At 34.6% G+C, this 21718-nt stretch overlaps 1 protein-coding gene and 1 long non-coding RNA gene across 6 annotated transcripts; one reads left to right on the top strand and one right to left on the bottom strand.

Annotated features, from left to right (window-relative positions):
- Positions 1–2501: 2501 nt before the first annotated feature.
- On the bottom strand, positions 2502–16957 carry LOC117927841. Of its 5 annotated transcripts, none has more exons than XR_004653413.1 (6): positions 16675–16957; positions 7439–11978; positions 5349–5462; positions 4199–4282; positions 3390–4118; positions 2502–2552 (listed from the first exon to the last, which is right to left on the bottom strand). It is a non-coding gene; the product is annotated as an uncharacterized LOC117927841 (long non-coding RNA). The 5 variants fall into 5 exon arrangements; XR_004653414.1 differs by lacking the exon at positions 2502–2552 and having other exon boundaries at positions 3386–3474; positions 3568–4118; XR_004653415.1 differs by lacking the exon at positions 2502–2552 and having other exon boundaries at positions 3386–4118; positions 7439–7511; positions 8695–11978.
- A 418-nt stretch (positions 16958–17375) lies between these two features.
- LOC117927531 (ferroptosis suppressor protein 1-like) lies at positions 17376–21144 on the top strand. The gene is made up of 4 exons (XM_034847072.1): positions 17376–17654; positions 18313–18569; positions 18946–19391; positions 20687–21144. The coding sequence occupies exons 1-4, from the start codon at positions 17527–17529 to the stop codon at positions 20951–20953; spliced, it is 1098 nt and encodes a 365-aa protein (XP_034702963.1). The 5' UTR covers positions 17376–17526; the 3' UTR covers positions 20954–21144.
- The last annotated feature ends 574 nt before the right edge of the window (positions 21145–21718 follow it).

The raw sequence follows: 21718 nt of genomic DNA, 5'->3' as shown, positions 1-21718 counted from the left end.
AAGTTTTTTTTTTAAGTTAGAAAACAATTTCGAAACAGAAAATATAAATGAGTCTTTAGGGGGGCTCCATTTTCACCTAATTTTGGACATCTGAGATCTTTTTGCAAAAATAAAATACCAGATGACTTTTTAAATTTGATTCAATATTTTTTCTCAATTCTAGGCTTCTTGAAATTGACATTAGTCACATAAAATATTTAAAAATATGCCTTTTTGAGGGAGATGTGTTTTTTCAAATTCGTACTTATTGCACATGCTGAATATTTTTGACTGTTTTAAAAATATTTTTGAGTACTATCCGACCCTGGATTCATTTTATGTGATCATTTATTATTATTTTTTTTTAAAAAATTAATTTATGCTTGTTAGTTTTTCTTATATAATCTGGACTTTGTAGAACCTTTAGGTGTCTTTGCTGCAATCTGTCCTTTGAATGAGAGTTTGGCCTTCGGTATGTTGATCTAGATGTGTAGGAATTGTTTCCTGAATTTTTTTCGTAATTAAATTCCACTCTAAGACATTTTTTAGAATTTTTTTTTATGCTCCATTTTCTAATTGCATGCTGATGGTTTTATACTTTACTTTGAATTGTTATTAGTTTTGGAGTCATTTGATTTATCTTAGCTCAATTTTGGCTTTGGTACTGTACATTAGAATAATAAAGATGTGATATAATTTATACTTGTCCTAAACATTCTAACATTTTTAAAGGAATCTTATAAAATATGCATGCTATCCAGGTACGCTCTCTATCACTCACTTTTTGGAATTCTATGAACATGTATACCATTGAAGATTATATTTATGTTTGATGTAATCCTTTTGACACTTAGATGTATGTTTGATTCACTATGATTAAATACGTGTCGTGTGCTATATTTCTATACAAACTCTAATGTTTTATGATAGCGCTTGAGAAGCAATTCAGGTACACACTTTGACTCTCTTTTATGATCATGATTTGATTTTCTAGCTTAGCATGTTAATTCTAAAATCACCTTAGTCTACCTAGGTACCTTCAATCAAACAATTAATTAATTACCATATTCCCCTGAACTTAGTTAGTAGAGACCTTTATAGGGCTTAGAGGGGTGCTACCTCCTAGAGGTACCTTCCCAATAAGTAACTTGATCTCCGGACCTAGACTCGGGTTTTTCAAAGACACGTTTTTTCAAAAACTATGAAGTCATTTTTTAGGGTTTTCTTTCTTGTTTTATTTTCCCTTTAAAATAAAATAAAATAAGTGGTGACTCTGACTTTTCCAAAACTAAATTTTTCACCAATAAAAGTGAGTCTTATTGATCAAGTGGGAGCACACGCGAAAAATGCGGGTCCACACAGAGGTGGACAATTGGTAAGTATGAATGAAGCTGAAGGTGGTGCTAATGAGGAAAATGGGTATGATGGTCATGATGATAGGAATCTTACGGAAATGTAATTATTGAACAGTTCCGAAGCAATTCATGCTGAAATATTTGAAGAGACTTCATATCCTCATTACTTCCGAAAAGAGTCTAATTTCTGTTGCAACAAAAAAGTGTTTCTTACACATATTTTTAGTAGTAGACAGGGCCACTCGCTGGACCTCCGTGGAGAAGAAACCCATATATGAAAGTGCTGCCAAGAGTCCTCTAGCTTGTAAGTAGGTAATTGGGTATTCCTAAGATGTCTTCCTAAGAGCTTGCAAAAATTGTTTAGCCAAGTCCGCATACTCTATTGTGAGTAATCGAGCATAAAAACATGAAATTGCACCATGATGCACTACTGTTGCACATGAAGAAGGCAGCTCATCACATAAATGGGTCAATGTCCGAGTACAAGAAACATAATATCGGGATTGCTCTCATGATTGAGCAAACCTATGAGCACCAACATAAAGGAATCCATTGAAAGTATTATGAGTGACTCCATGTCAAACTTCCTTCTCGATTGCTTTATCATCATAAGAATCAATTTCTCACTTTCAAGAGCTTGTGGAAGTTCCCCTCCTTCCACACTTTATGTTTCCTTATCTTGGACATAGACTTCAATTCATCAAGTGTTTTGAAATCCATGAATTCTTTCACCAAACATATCTCACAACTATGAGTGCATGTACATTTATATTTGTAAGAACCGTGTGAATGGTACTTCACTGATTTATCCAACCTTGGCTATTTTACTAATGCATATTATCTTTATCCACATAATTTAATGCATGGTTGTATTGATTCCTTTGAGACTTAATAATGTTCAGTGTATCTTGTGCAATACTATTGATTACCTTAACAAAATGACACACTTTGTGAGGAATTGTTGTAGTCACAATTGACACACCTCCATAATTTTATCTCTAACAATGTTCCCTTTATTAAGTAGTAATGTCACAACTAGCTGTAGTTTGTAAACGTGCATCTTGTCTTACACGAATCAGAACAATTGATTTAGAGTTGAAAATGGAAGAAAAGAACAAGAAATGGTGTAAACCAGCTCTAAGCTCTACCAATGAAGTACTTAAGGTTGCCCAGTTCCAAAATTCCATGTACTTTAGGGAGAGGATACCACAGTCATACCTATAACACATTACACTTAGACTTGTCATCTAGATGACTGAAATCCAAGAAATATAATTGACCAAAAATATATTTATTAGTAAGAATATTATAATCTTTTACCCATTCTGTTGTTGGACAAGATCTAGTTGAACATGCAGAAATCTTAAGACTTCCAGGTTCATGTGAATTTTATATGCATGCAATGCTTTTTGGATAGCTAGTGACAATTGCCTCGTTAAAGCACTGATGTTGTTCCTCTAACGTAGTGGCAATAATGATAGGATCTCTACTCAACCTATTGGAAAGTTTACCACATGTATGTGCCAGTGATTGTTTTCACATACGGGGATAAACAACTGCATGATCAATGGAGACTTATTATGTTTTATGTTATTAGATAAAAGTCACAACAAATTCTCTTGCATATATTACAAAGGGAAATAACTGTAACAAAAGTTGCATACCATATCACATGTCCCAAGATCATGACCCCATATATCAACATCAAGATACATGCAACATTTGTCAATGATTACCTAGTTGGTTGCCTTTGCTTTAAGGTTGCTGAGAACAACTTATTCAAGGGTGGGATTAATCAATACAAACATCAACAAATAGTATTCTATTTTGACACGAAGTAAAATTATCTTCAATAGAAGGTGCACTAAGAACAAATGATCAAAATAGTGTGCATGTGGTGGTTGTGCTTGGTGTCCATTCAACATACATGACATAATGGTCACAATCTAAAAAAAATTTGAAAATGCACATATTTTACAACCTGACTCTAGACTTCATGCATTCATATAAATTGTTAATTGGCAATTCAATTCAACTAAAGGATTAGTAACTTACCACAGAATTAACCCACCGACCTGCATTTAAACAAGACAGTTCTTCCCTTGTTATGTACATTCCATGCATGTCGCATACAACCCCACTACAATGTCAGAAAAGGATATGTGAAACTGATTTAAAGTTCTTCACATAGTATATCACTATAACAATTATTGACAAATACAAAGTAATGTACCTGGGATCACCATCTTCTGCCAATGCATAATCAGCTACAACCATATCTTAATGTGGGATTTTAGGGAACTATTTTAGGCATTGCATGAAAAACAAAGATTTGCAAATGGGAGGACGCTTGACAATCCTCTTAGCAATCCGTTTATATCTTCGCATAGATGAAGGTCTGACTGATTGGCTGCCACTAGCACCTACTCCATCATTTTCCACCGCTTCTTCTACTCCCAATTCCGGTTGAATAGGGGACTTTGCATGAGACTACAAGGGCACTGGTTGGGAAGCAGGGATTGCTACTGATGCTTCCATTTCAACTTACAATCGTGGGCTTGGCAAGAAGTTGTGTTGTTCTACCAATTCTTCAGTAGAAGGCTGAATGTCCGGTATATCACACCCTGTTTGTTCTTCAACTTGCTGCGATGGGTGTGGGCAAGAGATTAAGCAAGTGTCGTGAGATCCAAAACACCGGGAACGTAATGCAGCAACATCCCGTGCTAATGACGAAGCCAATCTCAGCATATTCTCTGGTGTCTCTATGACACATGCTTAAAGTACCTATTAGAAAGTGAAATTTTTTATATCCAAACATCATTGTATACAAGAATCATTAAAAGTTATGAGTGGGCTTGTACTACCTCGGTAGCATCATCACAAGCTGAGGATGTCGAAGCTATTGATGGTACATGAAAGTGGATTGTGCTTTCTGGTTGCTCTTGAGTCTACATGTGGAATTAGCAGAACAACAACATCATTTTAACTTAGTCATGAGTTGAATAAGATAATATTGTTTATAAGATTTATGGAAAGCAGTGTAGAGTTAGAGCATACATGCACTGTCCATAAGCACCAAATGTAGCTATTTCCGTTGCTAATCGACGTTTTATTACATTGTTAGTCCAGACAGCAACAAGTGGATTGATAACTTTAACCTTTACTGATAGCATGTAGAAGTATGTCATGTAGAACAATTGTGCAGGGGTAGTATATGAGACGAGGTGCATTAAATAAAAAACTTGTACTAAGCATGACAATTAATTTGAATTTTTTAAAAATACATCCTAATTTCAAAATGTGTTGATAGCTTTATTGTATTTGTAGGTACATGAGGCAACCTTGTATGTAAGTAGGGCGATTTTTTCTGTAATCCTTGATTCCATTTTCTAAGTCGTAGAAGACAAACTTGGACCAATTCTTTTGCACAACAACATCACCATCCCAAATGGTGTTCTAAAGGTCGTGCATGCCTTTAAGCTTCAAGTTTGGTGCAAGCATGGTGGCACATGAGAAAATTAAAGAAGTTTTTATAAACTCATCACCGACGAGCAAATTCTCAAGGTTTTGCTCCAATAAGCTTAGGGTGTATGTGCTGTTCGACGTAGCTCTCCCATTATGCACAACCATGTCTACACCATTACTAAGGATCCTCATGACCATGCTAACATGTTCTTCATTGACACGGACATCAATGTTGGTTGCCATATTCAGTCGATGGTATGCTATGTCGTAGTTTGAAATGAGCCATCCACATAGCTCATAACACAATTCATGACATGTAAAGTAGAGAAGTCCCCCGAACCCCATGTCCTTAATGGCTTGTTGTTTCTCATCCGAAAGGCATCTAATTACACAAATAAATTTTTTTCCCAAACATCGCGACTTTGGAAACTTATCCTACAGTGAAAATGCAAGTGCAGTCAGTGTAAAAAATCAGCAAGATATGGAAATTAGCTATAAGGTTAAAATTGAAGCTTCCATGCAATTCGAAAACAAAACTCTATTGCGAACCTGGGTACATGTGGTTGGAACATGGTCTTTCCTTTTATGGCGTACGGTGGCCATGTCTGGATTGAGGTAACCTTTTGTTATGATGTTGAAAATGGGATGGGAAGTTTCGACACCCTACAAAATAAATACAGTTAGCTTAGGGTATCTTATGGTAATGTATAAGGCATGAACATGTTTATTTACAAATAAAATATTATAGTCAAGCAAATGAAACTACACTTACCAAAAAGAGGACAACATGGCTGATAATGAAATAAGTTAACAGACCTAAGATATATGCAGTCCCTCTATTTCAAACAAAACTTGACATTAAAGTATTACTCAAAATCCAATTGCAATTTTATCCATAATATTTTCAAATAATGTTGCCTAAGGACAATTGAACTAATATAGCAGATGTAATTCTTGTGTATTTTATAGGAGAAATGAGGTTGCTATAAAATAGTGAATTTAGTTTGTTGATAGATTTTTAAGCCTTCACTTATATTCTCCCTAATGAAAGTGCATGATTTAGCAGTCTTTATATGTTCCTCCTTGATGTGCTCGACAGATAAGTACACTGAGTTGGGAAGAAACTACAATTGCATGGTTCATTGGCTGTGACATTGTGAGCAAGGTCACTTTAACTATTCCACATTACTTAAAATCAAAACCGATAATGAAGAACTTGATTCTCCAACCATGGGGATTTTGCAATCTTTATATATCTTTGACTTCTCTATTTCAAGTAAGAAAGCATATACATTGAATTGGGGTTTGCAATATGTAAATCTTTTAATGATTAATACTGGATATCTCATTTTGGTAGGTCAGGCTCTGAACGTAAAACCAAATGGAAGAAGTTATATATAGTCTAATTTAACAAGATCCAAATGCGCACAATAATTGGCATATTTACTTCATCATCTCTTTGAAGTGGCAAATCCAATTATCTCCATTATATATAGAGGAATCTCACTTTTAGAAGAGATGCATCTAACAATTACCCATGCTATATTCTAGTATTAAAAAGTTTCCTACCTTTTTCCTTGGTTAATGTTTAAACATTCATGTACCTAGATATTTGGATGCTAAAAGTTTCACCAAGTGTAGAAGTGCTTCATTTACGAGAAATCTTCCTTTATTAGATTTTACAATATGGTTTATATTATGATTTAGGATTCTATGAGAATTATTTCGCTCAATCTGCCACACATTTGATATGCAAGTTATCTATGTTCTTTCTAGAGATGACCATGACATGAAGCTCCCATACTTTACTGCGATTGGGGCCTTTATATGTGCCATATTCGCCAAAGGATTGCCATACTTGTCAATTGTAGGGATTTGGGTGGGGTTTGTGACATTCCTAAGTCTAATATATATCCTTACAACAGTTGTGTTGTCACTTATAGATGGTAAGATTTCAAACTGAATGCTTGGTCTTGGAATAACATCTTATTGTATGGTTTCCATGATGATATGCACTTTAAAAGACAAAGAAAAATCCAAATTTTCCAAATTACAATTTACGAGCTTCTATGGTTATCTTAAATCTACAAAGTTAGTGAAATTGTTAATTTTTCTTTCAGGTTTGAGAACTTTTTACATCAATTTATCTTCAAAATTGGAAAGCAAAAACAAAATTCCTAGGTTTTATTGCTTCATGTCTTGTTTTCTCCCAGTTCTACACTTGATATCAAATCAACACAAAAATTAGGACACTCTAAACCCTTCAAAAGAACTTAAGTTTCAAATTTGGTCTACAACTTTCTGATCAAAATATGAAAATTGTTTTACCACCTATGAATTCCAAAAAATAATCAAAGATTCTCTTATGACTACTTATGTTGCAGTACGATTCATGGGGACATCGAAATGTTTGACAAAAATTGTTTGCCACTGCAGTGTGCTTTTTAAAATAAAGTTGGTAGTATATTGAGAATAATGAACACAATCTTCTTGTTTATAACCCAAGAGTAATAGATATCATGTCTATTTACAACATGGTAAACATAAAATGCAGCCTATGACAAACTGGGTTAATATAAGCAGAAATAGAACAAAGACCAAACAAAGCAAGTTGAGACAGTAAATAAAATTAAAGATACCTATAAGTTAATCTCTTCCTCCACACAATGGCGTAGAGCCCAAATATTAGTGTACATGTGACATCAGAAGCACCTAGAAAGACAAAATTAATGTACAAATTACTCATCATACCATTGCGGAAGTTAGAATAAAGATGAGAGTGCATTGTTATGAGAGTGGAACCGCCACCACATATTGGCTAATTTATACATTTAAATAATAACATGGGAACGAAACATATTGTCATTACATAGAACAGGGTAGTTACAATTTAAAGGATGCAAAACCAGGAGATTCCTGATGTGAAAGTCATTTTAATAATGACAATGTAACAATGCATAAATATATGACAGTAAGAAACCATACGTTCAGTTAAGAGTATATGTAGGGACTTCATTTTAACTTATGTAACCTATTTGGTTATCAACAACTTGAAATAAAATCCCAATTGAATAGTACATCAATATTTAAGGAAAACCCTGGCAAAAAAATTTGGCCCAATCAGGGAACACAACATATATAATAACTGACTTTAGTTTGGTAATGAATTCTAATTCCCTGAAGCCTATATTTGATGCAAGGGAGTGTGGTGTTTTTGAAACTGCATATGTTTTGTTGTAAAAATGGATTCCCCGTTCTTCATCCAGGTTTACAATTGCTGGACATGTGAAGCATGAATGTTGGTTCATTGGTGGTTAGGCAGGGTCTTGTATGTCAAGCAATGATCTGGACAGATGACTCATATGTATGGTAATAGATAAGAGGGTTGGTGGCCGAGTGAAATAGATGAGTTGTGGCCCCATTTTAGTATTTTTTTGGACAGGAAGACAACAGTCAATGATGGACTGCATTAGTACCTTAATGTGTTATGGATATATGTAGAATAGAGGAACTAGATTTGTGGAACAGACCCCATAAGAGTTTACATAGTTGTCATAATTCTAGAAACAGTTTAACCCAACTTTGAAAATTACATGTAGAACATAGCAAGTGACAGAAAAAGTACAGAACATTGACATAGTAACAGTTGAGCAATGGGAACCAATTCAATTAAGTAATGACAATACAGTTGTAGAAGCTCTCAACAATGGAATAAGGTGACAGTTATGCACTTAGGTCAAATGATTCTTTCATGTTTTTCTGTTGTGGTTGGACATATGACATCGAGAGCAATAGACCATCCGTTTATTTTGAAATTGAGACTTAGTGCGCTTCTTTTTTGGTATTTTAGGAGGGCGTTTTGTATGCAAAGGGTTTAGAGAGAAGAAAACCTCACCATTGATATATTGAACCAAACCATCATCATCCACAGATGGCATGTCATGGGTCTCTATGCCGGAGAAGGAACTCGCATAGATCAACTCTTTCATTAGGTATTTATAGCAATCATCAACAAAATCAGCAACGTTTTGTACAATGGAAAGAATGACGGCTGCTACATGTTCATAAGGGATTCCTAACATTTCCCAACCCCTACATGTGCATGTACGGTTCATAATGTCTACATTCAATAAGGTCCTCCCAATACATACCCCAAATATGTCGTTCATGAATGAAGTCACCAGATACACCTCACCCTTTGCAATATTTTGCAACACCTTATCTTCAATTTTTGGGCCTATAGACCCTTTCCAATTATTGGACTCTTATTTATGCTTCACAAACATAGAACCTAACTTGGACATATGCTCCAATAAAAAGTTACAAATGGAGTGATGTCTTTCATTCCTTAACTAAGCATTAAATGACTCGGCAAGGTTGGTGGTCATCTTATCCCATTTTGTTTTTTGGAAATTTTGACATGGCCCAATGGTGTGAAGTACATTTTCTTCAACCCATGTGGCTAAAGCATCATTTTATTTTTTAAGTTCAAACATGGAAACGTTATAATCATGTTCTAACCTTGCATATGCAATACTATCTAGGAATTGATGTGCATTTTATTTACCCTTTTTCCCTTTTGTGTTATGCTTGGACAAGAAACTACTATAATTCTCTCTCAAGTGACGGTAACAATAGGCATGGTTTTCAAGGCCAAACACATCAGGAACACTATAAAGGAAAACATAATTTCTATTTGAGATAATAACAACTTTTTTGTTTCTGACATCTTTCTTCAATTTTTCCAAAAACCACAACTAATCTTCATAATTTTTCGAGCTCATCACTCCAAAGGCTAAGGGGAACATCGAATCATTAGCATCATAAGCAGTGGCTGAAAATCACTCATATGGGCCAAATCAATTGCAATGATTGGCCGACTCCCCATTAGAAACATTTGGATAGATGTTGAATGAGCAACAAAAAGCTGCTCAAAATGGCCATCATCGGTATAACTCAACTCAACGATCGATCTTGGATTTGTTGCAACCATTCTCTTACACATCCATGGCAACAATTTGTAATAATTTTTAGGTTGTCCATAAATGTGTTCCTTGGCCTTTTCCTTCATTTGCCATGCTTGAAGGTAAGTCAGCTGGAAGCCATGTTGCCTTACAAAGTTCTTGCAAATTTTCCATGGTTGGTATTCGGGAGTAGACCGAATGACATCGTCAATGACCAAAGAGGCGTGAGTAGATCTCACTAAAGGTTGATACAAGGCAACATCTTCCAAACAATGGTGTGCACATTTTGAAATGTGTGAACTTGAACAATGTTGGAATCCCTTATTGCACAAGTTGTGATTTTCCAAGGACATTCTTGAATTGTGCATACTACGATCATGTGTTTTGAACTATTCCTTTTATAAGAATATCAGAATCTACCAGCTAAAGAAATCAAATAGATTGCATCTCGAAAATCCGAGGCATTTGGGAAGGTATATCCACTACCCATAATTGAATGTTGGACTCGGCTTAGCTAAAGTTGAAGAATATTTGTTTCAGCACATCTTTGGGAAAACCCAAATGACTCTATTGTAGACATATGCATTGGCTGCTCGCCATTGGAGGAAACTTGTGTCGAATTGGAAGCAACAATAGATGTTGGGGCACTGCGAAAAAAACACGAAGACAAATTGCTCATCCATCTACTTATGTGCGAAAAATGATTATAGAAAGAGAATATGATGGTAAGAAAGCAATATGTACCTAGTAGGGGCAATTAAGCCATCACTAACTTCAGTACATTGGGAGACATAGGCACGACAAAACATGTTGTTGAATTTGAAAATCTTGAGTATGTATGTATCATCATGCAATAGGAGTAGACATGATGGGTTAAACTTCACTGTGAATTCTAATTTAATTGAATTGGGCTCCAAGTTGAGTTCACCACAAACTTTTGAAACAAATTCAGAATGTGAGATATTTTTGCTAACAACAATGCAATTGGTGGTACCACCTTTATATTTGACGGACCCAACAACACTCTTAGTAAGCTCACTGCCTTCATGAATGTAACAAAACATGTCCTCTTCCATTTCCTTAATCACATAAGGATTTGTTACAAACAATACAACAACGAAAGATTGAGGAATTATGTATGTTGATTGCATTTTCTTTTATGTAGGAAATATATAAGGTTGACATACGGATTGTCGAAGCTTCCAATAAAGAACTACCTAATTAAGGTTCAGACATGAACATTGGATGCTATACACAGGTAGTATGCAAGTGCAACTACGGTACCTAAGGATCACTATGGTAGTACCTAAGGATTACTAAGGTTGTACCTAAGTTTAATTAAGGTAGTACCTAAGGTACATTCACTAGTATATGAAAAGGGAACCAACCGAGCACAGTAATGAAATACATAATGCCATGATCAGTTGTATGTGGAAGCGAATACGTTCTAAGTTATGCATGGATTGAAAGCAGCTTGTGGGTCCTATACTTGACAAACCGGCTTCCTTGGGTTGAAAACTAAGAGAACTAATATTCACGAATGAAGTATCTTAATGTTCATAAATGCAGTTTTGAGTCGTCACACAAGTAGTACACAAGGTGTGCTAAGATAGTACCTAATGTTGACTAAGGCAGTACCTAAGGTCGATTAAGGTAGTGCCGAAGGTAGATTCAACTAGTACATAAGGTTCACTCAATAGTAGAAAAAGGTTAACCAACTGATCACCAAAATAAAACATGATGTGCTAAGGTAGTACCTAATAGCTTGGTCAGTTCTATGCGCAATTGAGTATGTTTTATGGATGTACCCCATGCAATGCCACTTATTGGTGATATTCTTGCCAAACGAATTGTGTAACGTTGAGAAAGGAATTACCTAATGTTAAGGAATGAAGTAACCAAGGCTCACTTATGTTCTAATATTATGATGGACATGTGAAACTTACAGTATCAAGTACATTGAGTGTCCAAATAATATAGGAAAATGGTACATACAAGTGTAATATGTAAACATAGGGATAAAAAATAAATCTTTAGGTTCCCATGTATTTATAACAACATCCATGTTTAAAGCATGCCAAAGCTGGTTTCATAATGCATACTACTCAATAATGTTTGTTAAATAAGAAGTATCATTGGAGGAGTGCCAATGGACTATAGTATACGCTAAAGTGCCTTGGGTTCACAACTTGAAATGTAATTGGAACAATATCACCTGCATAAATAAAGCAAGGAAGAGGTCAAATTGTATTTACGTATACGAAGATGCACAAAAATCTGGTTCGCTCACAATTGTATACAGATTTTGAAATTGAACATAGAAAGGTAAATAATAGTGCAAAGTAGATGCCCTTAATTCAATTTTTCTGCTATCACTAATTGAGAACCAAGTGAAAAGGATGAAATCACAAAATACCTATGTAAGGACCTTCTAAGGGCACCAATATGACTACCTAACAATAGTATTAGAGTGTAGGCCATAAATAGTAAAGATGATAATGTGCCATAAAGTATTGATGTCCTTTAGGAGCTTCCATAATAACTTCTGTAATAGGGCTCTATTCTTCAAGGAGCCTCCATAAATACTAAAGATGAAATTGTGTCATAATTCTATAGTGCCTATTCATTTGGTTATCCATAAATCCTTAACCCAAAAACCATATTCAATGACAACAACACAAAATACCACTTCAAAGCTTTCCATTTCTGGAACTTAAAGTTTGTGGAACCTCATATCATGCACCCAAATGATATCGAATAGTGAATCATGAAGAGACTATGAATTCCAATGTTTCATATTCAAGAATTCCTAATCACAATTTCAATAAACCTAATTACAATTCGTATAAAATCATTATGAATACACGTTAGTTACATAATTTATAAATGACACGGTCAATATCGCAAACTCATTTTGCCATTTAGTTTTCATTCTATAATTCAAGTGATATGAAAATATGTAATAAAAAGCGAAATAAGGATCATAAATGGATGAAATGTGTTATTATGAGCAATATTAGGTTCTATTCCACAAAGACTAATTGTGAGTAACTACATACTTGTTACTACCCTTATTGTCCCATACCAAATGTTTCAAAGAAAAAAACTTTCAATTTTATAATTTTCATGACCTGTAAACATTTTCAAAATGAAAAGTTCACTAAACATGTAATTTCTAATAAAATAAACAAAATTTATACATAAAGTACATAACAAACTAGAATTACATCAAACTAAAAACACAAATCCTCTAAAACAACTTTTTAATTTCTTAAAGAACAACAATAACAAAATGAATAAATCCTAAGCCTCAACTTTTGCTTTTTCCATATCAACCACATAGTATTGAGTAAACTCTACTATTTAAAATTGAATTCGGTCATTGAAGTTCTCAACGAACCCTCTCACAGATCCAAAACCCAATTCAACATTTAATTCCAATTTCTCAATGTAGAAGCAAAGAACTTATTATGTAAGTATCTTACCACTTATTGAAGCTTTCTTTGTGCAAGTTTCAAACCCAATGTTCTCTTTTTGGTAGGTGTTGTGGGTTTTACCAAAAGTCTTGAAGGATGAGGTTATCTTATGAAGTTTAATAATAATTTGTTTCTTTTTCTAGGTGGGGTTTCACAAATTTGAGGGAAAGAGAGCTAAGACGAATGAGGAAAAAGGTGTGTGTTTGGCCATTAAAGAGTAGAAAATAAAGGGGAAGAATAAGTACAAGAGGTCATGGAAAAAAATACACAATACAAAACAAAGGGGTTATGCAATAAGAATCTAGACATCCACTTCTTATTTCTCGATTGTCTATATTTTGCTCACTATCATTATATATATATATTTTTTTTTTGGTTTCTTTGCTTTGTTTTGCCTCATCATGATTTTCTTGATTTGCCTATTTTGGTGACAACTTATTCTCTGAATATCATTCATTTCATTCCCTTCAATCTCTTTTATTGCGATATTTCAGCTTGTTGTGTGTTGTGTGTCGTGTATGTGGTTTTCCGCAGTTGCAGAGTTTCAAATTTAAACTACCTTTCAGGAGATGCGAAGAGAAAAATACTCAAATGCAACATATAGAAAACTACACAAGTCACAAACTCACTTTTTCTAAGTGGAGAAATTGCATCTTGAAGAAAGCCTTTAAGCTCTCTATGCTATCTTATGCTGAGGTTGTCCTCATCATTTTCTCTCGAAGAGAGAAGCTCTATGAATTTTCCAGTTCCAAGTACATTTTCCTTACTACTTTCTTCTCTTATTAAAAACATTAATGTCGAATCCATCATTGCAATATGCAAACTACTTTCTCTTACTGTTTCGTTTTCAATTCATAAATAAATACAACTACTAGTAACAAAGGGCAAGCAGACTTATGTCTATATGAGTCTCATATTAGGGAAGTACTCTCCCTTGTTCACTCAATTTCAATAAGATCTCATATGCAATTTTTACAGCTAATTCAATTGTCTCACATGTTTATTTCCTTCTCTAGTCAAATTCCCTTATAAGTATATTTTTCTTCCTTGCCTCTATTCACCCAAAAATAAATAATCAATTACCAAAAAAACACTCAACCCATTTAATCTAATGCATGTGTTTTCTAAGAGATGGAGCAGTACCACTAAATCTAAAACAGCTTTCAAAAGAACATTACCACAATTCCTTCATGTACCGTATGGGGTTTTCCCTACTTGCTTCTTTCTCTTCTCCAATCTTCTGCTCATCATTTTCTGCTACATCGAGTCTTAACAATACCAACACCACAATTCTTAACACATACATGACTAATTCATTTTATTCTAAATCACTGATACAATAGGGTTTTCCACTCTTAATGGTAGAAATTGAAAATTGTACAGACCTTGGTTTGATTGATTAATACTCTTAATGCATATAGGTGGGTAGTAGTTGGAACTTGGATAGGGGTCGTCATTTGTGTTATATTCAATAATCAGTAGTCACTCTCATTTTATCCCACCAAAACAAAAAGAGATAGAGCCTTATTGCATTAAACCCTTCATAATGCTTATGTTTACATCTGTTATGTAATCTGAAAAACATAATACCATTTCACAAAAACTAAAATAAAATAACTCTCGTCCCAAATATAAAGACTTACAAATGTAACCTATAAAAATGAATATCAATTCTCAGCTCAACAAGCCATTCATTATTGCTCCAAAGAAAAATTGAAATATCAATAAGAATAATAAATAAAAATCAGCTCTCAAATCAAGTCAAACTCAGTTCACAATCTTGTCGCTTAAATTTCATCCCAAAGTTGTTGTCAAGTTTCATCTCACATGGTTGTTGCCATCATTTTAGTGGGTCCAAATTGAACAAATTATTCAATAATAATAATAACAAATGAACATCATCATTTCTGTTGCAAGCGAACACTTTCATCCATGTTACAAATAAATTATAAAAGAAACACAGATTTAAAAACTCATTACGAACTGCTAAACACACAAATTTTATAAACTTAGAAATATATACCAAAGCCTTATCATGAAACACTATAACATGACTTATACGTCATTCAATATAATTTTAACATTAATAACATAAATAATAAATATTATATATTTTAATTTTATATGTATACTTTTTGGTTTAACTTCTAATACTATCCCTTTTTCAAATAGAAAATCAAGCATCAAAGTCGCTTATTTTGATTGTATGTCTAGAAAATCAAATTCATTAAACAACATTTAAAAATAATGTTAGGATACGGTAGTGATATCTATCAAACAAAAAACTTCAAATTGTTAAGATATAATCCGTCGACCAAGAGTACAATCAAATGAGCCCAAAGCAATTACAATACCATCAATATATCTTAAAAATAGATACCTAATTGATTTTTTTTTGTTAATCAAATGGTTCCTGCCAATCATTTTATCAAATCTCAAATCAATACAAAAACATTCTAAAAAGAATGTCACCCAACTTGAATTTTTTTTCCCTCAATTCATACATTCAACTCTCTCAACCAAAAAGACCAAGGAGACAACAATAAAAACATACAAACAATTAAATTGGCATTCAAAAGAATCAATATAACACATTAAGTGATGATGAAGGTCCAGCTACCTAGACAGGATGGCCACAAACACAAACTGAAACTAAGCAAAATCAACATATTTGACAAACTAATAAAAAGGAAAAAAATAATACACCATTTTTCTGAGACTTACAACATCCATGCCAAAAAAGGATTAAGGCAAATAAAGGAAATCCATCATCTAAATCTAAAATGCGGAAAATAAGATAAAAGCATGAACTTTTTAAATTTTCATGTTTCTAAGATCTATGTAATCCCAATCAAACACATATACATCTCAAAACAACGACACCAACTTCCTAAAATTGAACAAGAAACTATGAAAGAAACTTATAAATCTTCAAACTCTAGAGCATTATAGATCCAGAGAAGCCCTAAAACATAGAGAAGGTTTCACAACAAGAGACCAACCTCTCAATTAAAAATAATAGAACAAAAATTCCATGATGATTCACATCTAAAAACTTGGTTGGCTTGAAATCCTGAAACAGTCTCCTACATTCAACTTCTGTCATCAAATCAACCAACCCACTTCCTCAAAACCAGTGACATACACAGAAAAATAAAATAAAATAAAATTTTGAACAACCCAAATTTCTTAGTTTGCTCTACCATAGGAAAGGAAAAAATAAACTCAAATTGATAAACATACTCATCAGAAATACAAATCCAATTAAATAAACACTTCAAATTGCGAAAAACTTTGCTTCATTAATCATTCTTGTCTCGATGTAAAAACCTAGATGCCAAAATTTGAGACACATCTAGTTGAGAAAAAAGCTAGACAAACAGGAGATTTGAGTGAATGTGAATGTGAATGCAAGAGAAAAAAGGAATGGGTTACCTCAAGAGAGAAAATCTGAGCCTTCAGCCCCACAAAAGCGAGTCCCTCTGTCACTCACTCCTCTCAATGTCTAGAAAAACGTGTCTTTCTCACCCCAAAACACTCGCTATATGTGTCTGCAAATCTTAGAGAAAAAATGGTGTGATTTTTTACAGCAAAAGAGAGCAGTGTAAGAAGAAAATACATGGGACCCAAAGGACGGATCTAACAAGGATGTGGTTGGTTGGAAACATAATGAGGTTAGGGCAAAAAGAAAGCATGAAGTTTTGGGAAAATTGGTATGATCGAGTTCAAATGATCAGATTTTGATTTTTGTGTTTTTTAGTTGTTCAATTTCACTCGATGATGACATGGACTCGAGGATGTTGTTGACCTGGGACCCGGAAGGGCAATCTCGGCACAAAAAAATGGAGCCAACTCAAAGTGCATGAAAACTATATTACTTTCCATATTAAAAGTTGGTTCTCATATTTCATAAAGTTGGGTTTCGAAAACCATATATTTTTCAAATGCCCCTTTAAAATACAAGTTTCCCAATAAAAAAAAGGGACATTGACCCAAAAAAAAAAATAAAATAAAATAAAGAAGGAGAGGGACGAGGAAGGAAAATACATTGATTCTAAAATTGGAAAATCCCAAATGTGAAAAAAAGGCACAATTGGGTGGCGGGCAGGACATAAGAGCGCAAAGAGCGGAGGTGGAGGAGGTGATGGAAAGCGGCAGGATATGGTGTCCGCGCCCTTAAAACAGCACGCTCGTAATTTGTTGGCTGCCTTTCTTTCTCTGAAAGTGCCTTTCCTTTCTCTCCCCTCTGGGATTCTTTGATCCATTGCTGATTGGTGGTCCGCATCAATGGCGACGGAAGAGCTTCCGCCCCTGGCGTCTGACATTAAGAGGGTGGTGATCCTCGGCGGTGGCATCGCCGGCTCTCTCCTCGCCAAGTCTCTCCAGTTCCGCGCCGATATTTTCCTCGTTGATCCGTATGTGTCTCCCTCTCTCTCTCCTTCACTATCTTCAAATGTTAAAGACTAATGCTAGGTTTTTCTGCAAAGAATTCTTGGAACTCAAAATTCTTAGAGTCTATGGAAGAAGCAATTCCAGTTGTGTTGATATGGTATTCTTGTTTTGGAACAATGAATAACTGGACTCATAACATAACCGATCATGGGATGGGTATGGACCAAAATTGAAAATTTTAGTTTGTCTCATAAAATGGAAGAATGCTTGTTTGTTCGTTTCACTCAACTATGATTCTTTTACCCGGCCCCTGCAAACCTAACTTTGATATAGGTTGTGAGGATTGTTTCATTGACAATGGTTTTATTTGATAGTGCTTGATACTTGGGCCAGTTTCCCATACTGATCCGTAATGAAGGAGAACAATTCATTTAAGTTGTTTGCTTGCATAATTCTACATAACCTGCGAAATTCAACATTTTCTGTGAATGGCACCTTACACAATGTTCATGATTTTGCACAGGTACAAAGATGTAACTAATTCTGGAAAAAACTTGTTCACATGACTACATCTCTTTGTATAGTCTTGTAAAAATCTTCATTCTATTCATATGCCAAACTTATTTTGTAAGTTCTTTTGTGTGTTTATGTATGATTGTTCAAAAACACAAATGGAAATAGGAAGGAGTACTTTGAGATCCCATGGGCAAGCTTGAGGGCGATGGTGGAGCCATCATTTGCTGAGAGAACGGTGATTAACCACAGTGATTACCTTACCAATGGGCAACTTGTTGTATCTACTGCAGTTAACATCAGAGACAACGAAGTGTTGACTTCAAGTGGTCAATGGATTGCATATGATTATCTTGTTATTGCCACAGGTCATTTGGATCATGTTCCCAAAACAAGAACTGAGAGGCTCGAGCAGTACCAAGCTGGTAAATATTTATAATGTTAGATGCTTTATGAATTGAGCTCAAACCTGGCCACTTGCACTCATCTTCTTTGGCCCTCCTGAATGTGGTCTGCAAGGCTAGAGCTTGGGTAATGTGATTTGAAACCACATCTATTACTCACCATTAAAATTCTAGCCTTAATTGTAAACTTAAGGCTAGAACTTGGATAATTTAATTCAGTCATCTAAAGGCTGCATTCAGGCCTTCAAGTAATACTTTCTCTGTGTTTTAAGCCCTTTCAAAATTGTATAAGATTGTAAATTCATTAAAGTGCACTGTCCTCCAGTTGAATTAATTGGCCCCCTTTTTGAATACTAATTGTGCATCAAGTGTAACTTCATTCTCTTTATATCTACAGAGTCTGAAAAGATAAAATCTGCCAATTCCATTTTGATTGTTGGAGGGGGGCCCACTGGTGTGGAACTTGCTGGTGAAATTGTTGTTGACTTTCCTGATAAGAAGGTGACATTGGTGCACAGGGGATCCAGGTTGCTAGAGTTTATTGGAGCTAAGGCTTCCAAGAAGGCGCTGGATTGGTTAACATCGAAGAAAGTTGAGGTGCTCTTAAATCAATCTGTTGATATAAACACTGCATCTGATGGTACTTATCAAACGTCTGGTGGAGAAACTATCAGAGCAGATTGCCACTTTGTGTGCACAGGGAAACCAATAGGTTCATCTTGGCTTAAGGACACCATTCTTAAGGATAACTTGGATGGCCATGGAAAGTTGGTGGTTGATGACAACCTAAGGGTCAGGGGCCTCAAAAATGTTTTCGCCATAGGAGATATCACTGCAATTCCTGTAAGTTTATGCAGACTTTCTTTTTTCTTGTTTTTGATTGCAGTGATCTATCTTTTTTCCCATAACTCTATCTCAAAATGAAACCAAACCATTCTTGGGCAACGGGTATGGACAACTGCTATATTTTGCTCATGTGAAGCAGAGGGGATATAAATCATTGATTGTCTAATGGCCTGAACTGAGCTTTCCCATGTGTGGCATTGCTTAATTCTGACTTGATGAGGTTTCTGAACAGGGTTAGGATTTGGTTTGTGTCATGTCAGGGAAAAAAATGTTAAATTTTTTTCATGAAATCCAACTGTGTTAAGAAGAGAAGCCACAAACTAGTGCTCGCAAGAAAGCATGCTGCTACTGGTAGCTTCTTATGCTGTCCCATTTTATGTTCATAAAATTCACCCTCCTTTTAAGCGGCAATGCTTGGCTAGTCTTGGAGGATGTTGTTTTTTTAATTTTTTTGCTGAAAACAATTTGTTTTCAGACTTTAGGTTATTTGTTTTTCTACTACTTTTTTCACTGCTTATTATAATTTTTGGCTGAATAAAACAAATCAAAATATTTGGGTTTTTCAAAATGGAAAACGTAACATGTTGGTTTTTCTTTACTTTTAATGCTTAATAGAAATAAAATATTACAAAAACAAACAACCTAATATTTAACACTATTAAGCACTATTTAGTTTTAAGTTCTATTTAGAATTAAGGAAAAAAAAAAAAAAACATCACCTTAGTTAACTTTGAGCTTACTGAGTCTGAGTTGCGAAGGAGGCCTATTTGGCAAAGAAAATTAGATATGACAAACCATAATTCTAATTGTTCCCTAGAATGCTTAAGTTCAGTTTGTCTCCACCTATGATTGCACCTATCTAGTTGCTTTAGGTTTTCTGGGCATTGTGGGAATGTAAGCAATTCTTGATTTTCTTTTATGGATGTCTGAGCAAGTGAACCCTTTCTCAAAGCTGATCGACTGGTCTGATTTCTCACTTCAGAAAAGTGCCTTTAAGCTCTAGTAAAACAAGAGCTTAGACCACCGGGGAGAAGCTTATGTTGATACCATGGAATCTATCCCTGAATCTGTGTCCCCTTGTAAAAATAGGTTAACAGACAGCCATTATTATTGAATCCTTTTCAATCAGGTGAATGCAGGGGGAAATGACAAGTTTTTAGTACAATGATTGAGTGGTCAGGTCAGGCAATTATTATTGAGCTCACATCCTATTCAATATGTATGATTTCCCATTTCCCAGATGCTGAATAAGGTATGTTGTACTGTTTGATGAGAACTTATTTATCATTCAGGAAATCCAACAGGGGTATTTGGCGCAAAGGCATGCTGTGGTGGCTGCCAAGAACATAAAGATGTTGATGTCCGGAGAGAAGGAGACCAAGTTGGCCACTTACAAGCCTGGTTCAGCAATAGCTATTGTCTCGCTTGGGAGGAGAGATGCAGTGGCACAATTACCCTTTGCAACAATTTGTGGTTGCATTCCTGGTATGATCAAATCCAGGGACTTGTTTGTGGGGAAGACAAGGAAGCAAATGGGGCTAAAGCCGACTCTTACATAAAACTTAGAAATAAGCTCGCATTGTGACGTTTTCTCTGGGCTTTATCGAGATGCCAAATTTGTGGGTGTTCATTTCAAGCTTCCTACCGTATTCTTTGGGCTTCAAAAGTATCATTTGAAACTACAAATTTCAAATAAATTCGAACATTGTCTCAATCAGGCTTAAGTCTATTTTTGCATCGGTTTTTTCTTTTTTCTTTTTCTTTTTCTTTTGCTTATATCAAATATTTTATTATATGAAAAAAATACTTCAATCTCGGAAGAATTAGAGATTCTAAGGTTCTTTGTAATATTCTTAAAAGGTTTTCTCGTTGATATGAGGCTATAAAAGTATCATACTTCATGCAATTGCCACTGAGATGTCATTAGATTAATGGAAAGAAATTCCATCATTTGAAAAAACGTGTATGCCCAAAATCTCTTTTAGCATAGAATTTATTATAATTTTAAAAAAGGGGAATTATGTAAATATGTAATGAATTTAGAATTCAAAAAAGTTACTTTTATAAAGAGTGTATGTTGAAGATAATTCTTATTTCATATACTAAAATAATAATTTTATGCATGTTTCCAAAATTACCCTTCAATCAGTTGAACGTGGGTTTCCCCACTTTTTATTTTTATTTTTTATATATATTTCTTTTTCCTTAGTTTTCCCCCACCTTTCTTTTTTCCTTTTTTCTTTTTTCTTTTTTCTTTTTTCCCTCCCCCACTTTGAGCCACCCCCATGCCCACCTTCTTACCAAATTATATTATGTTTTTTATT

The sequence above is a fragment of the Vitis riparia genome, chromosome 13, assembly GCF_004353265.1.
Source record: "Vitis riparia cultivar Riparia Gloire de Montpellier isolate 1030 chromosome 13, EGFV_Vit.rip_1.0, whole genome shotgun sequence".
In the NCBI taxonomy this organism is placed as follows: domain Eukaryota; kingdom Viridiplantae; phylum Streptophyta; class Magnoliopsida; order Vitales; family Vitaceae; genus Vitis; species Vitis riparia.
The sequence above is the reverse complement of the archived record's forward strand: the minus strand, read 5'-3'. Positions and strand labels throughout refer to the sequence as shown.

Coding starts and splice junctions, on each gene's coding strand:
- LOC117927531 (XM_034847072.1), top strand. CDS start 17,527: ATGGCGACGGAAGAGCTTCCGCCCCTGGCGTCTGACATTAAGAGGGTG. Junction 17,655..18,312: donor GATATTTTCCTCGTTGATCC/GTATGTGTCTCC, acceptor AAATGGAAATAG/GAAGGAGTACTTTGAGATCC. Junction 18,570..18,945: donor GCTCGAGCAGTACCAAGCTG/GTAAATATTTAT, acceptor TTATATCTACAG/AGTCTGAAAAGATAAAATCT.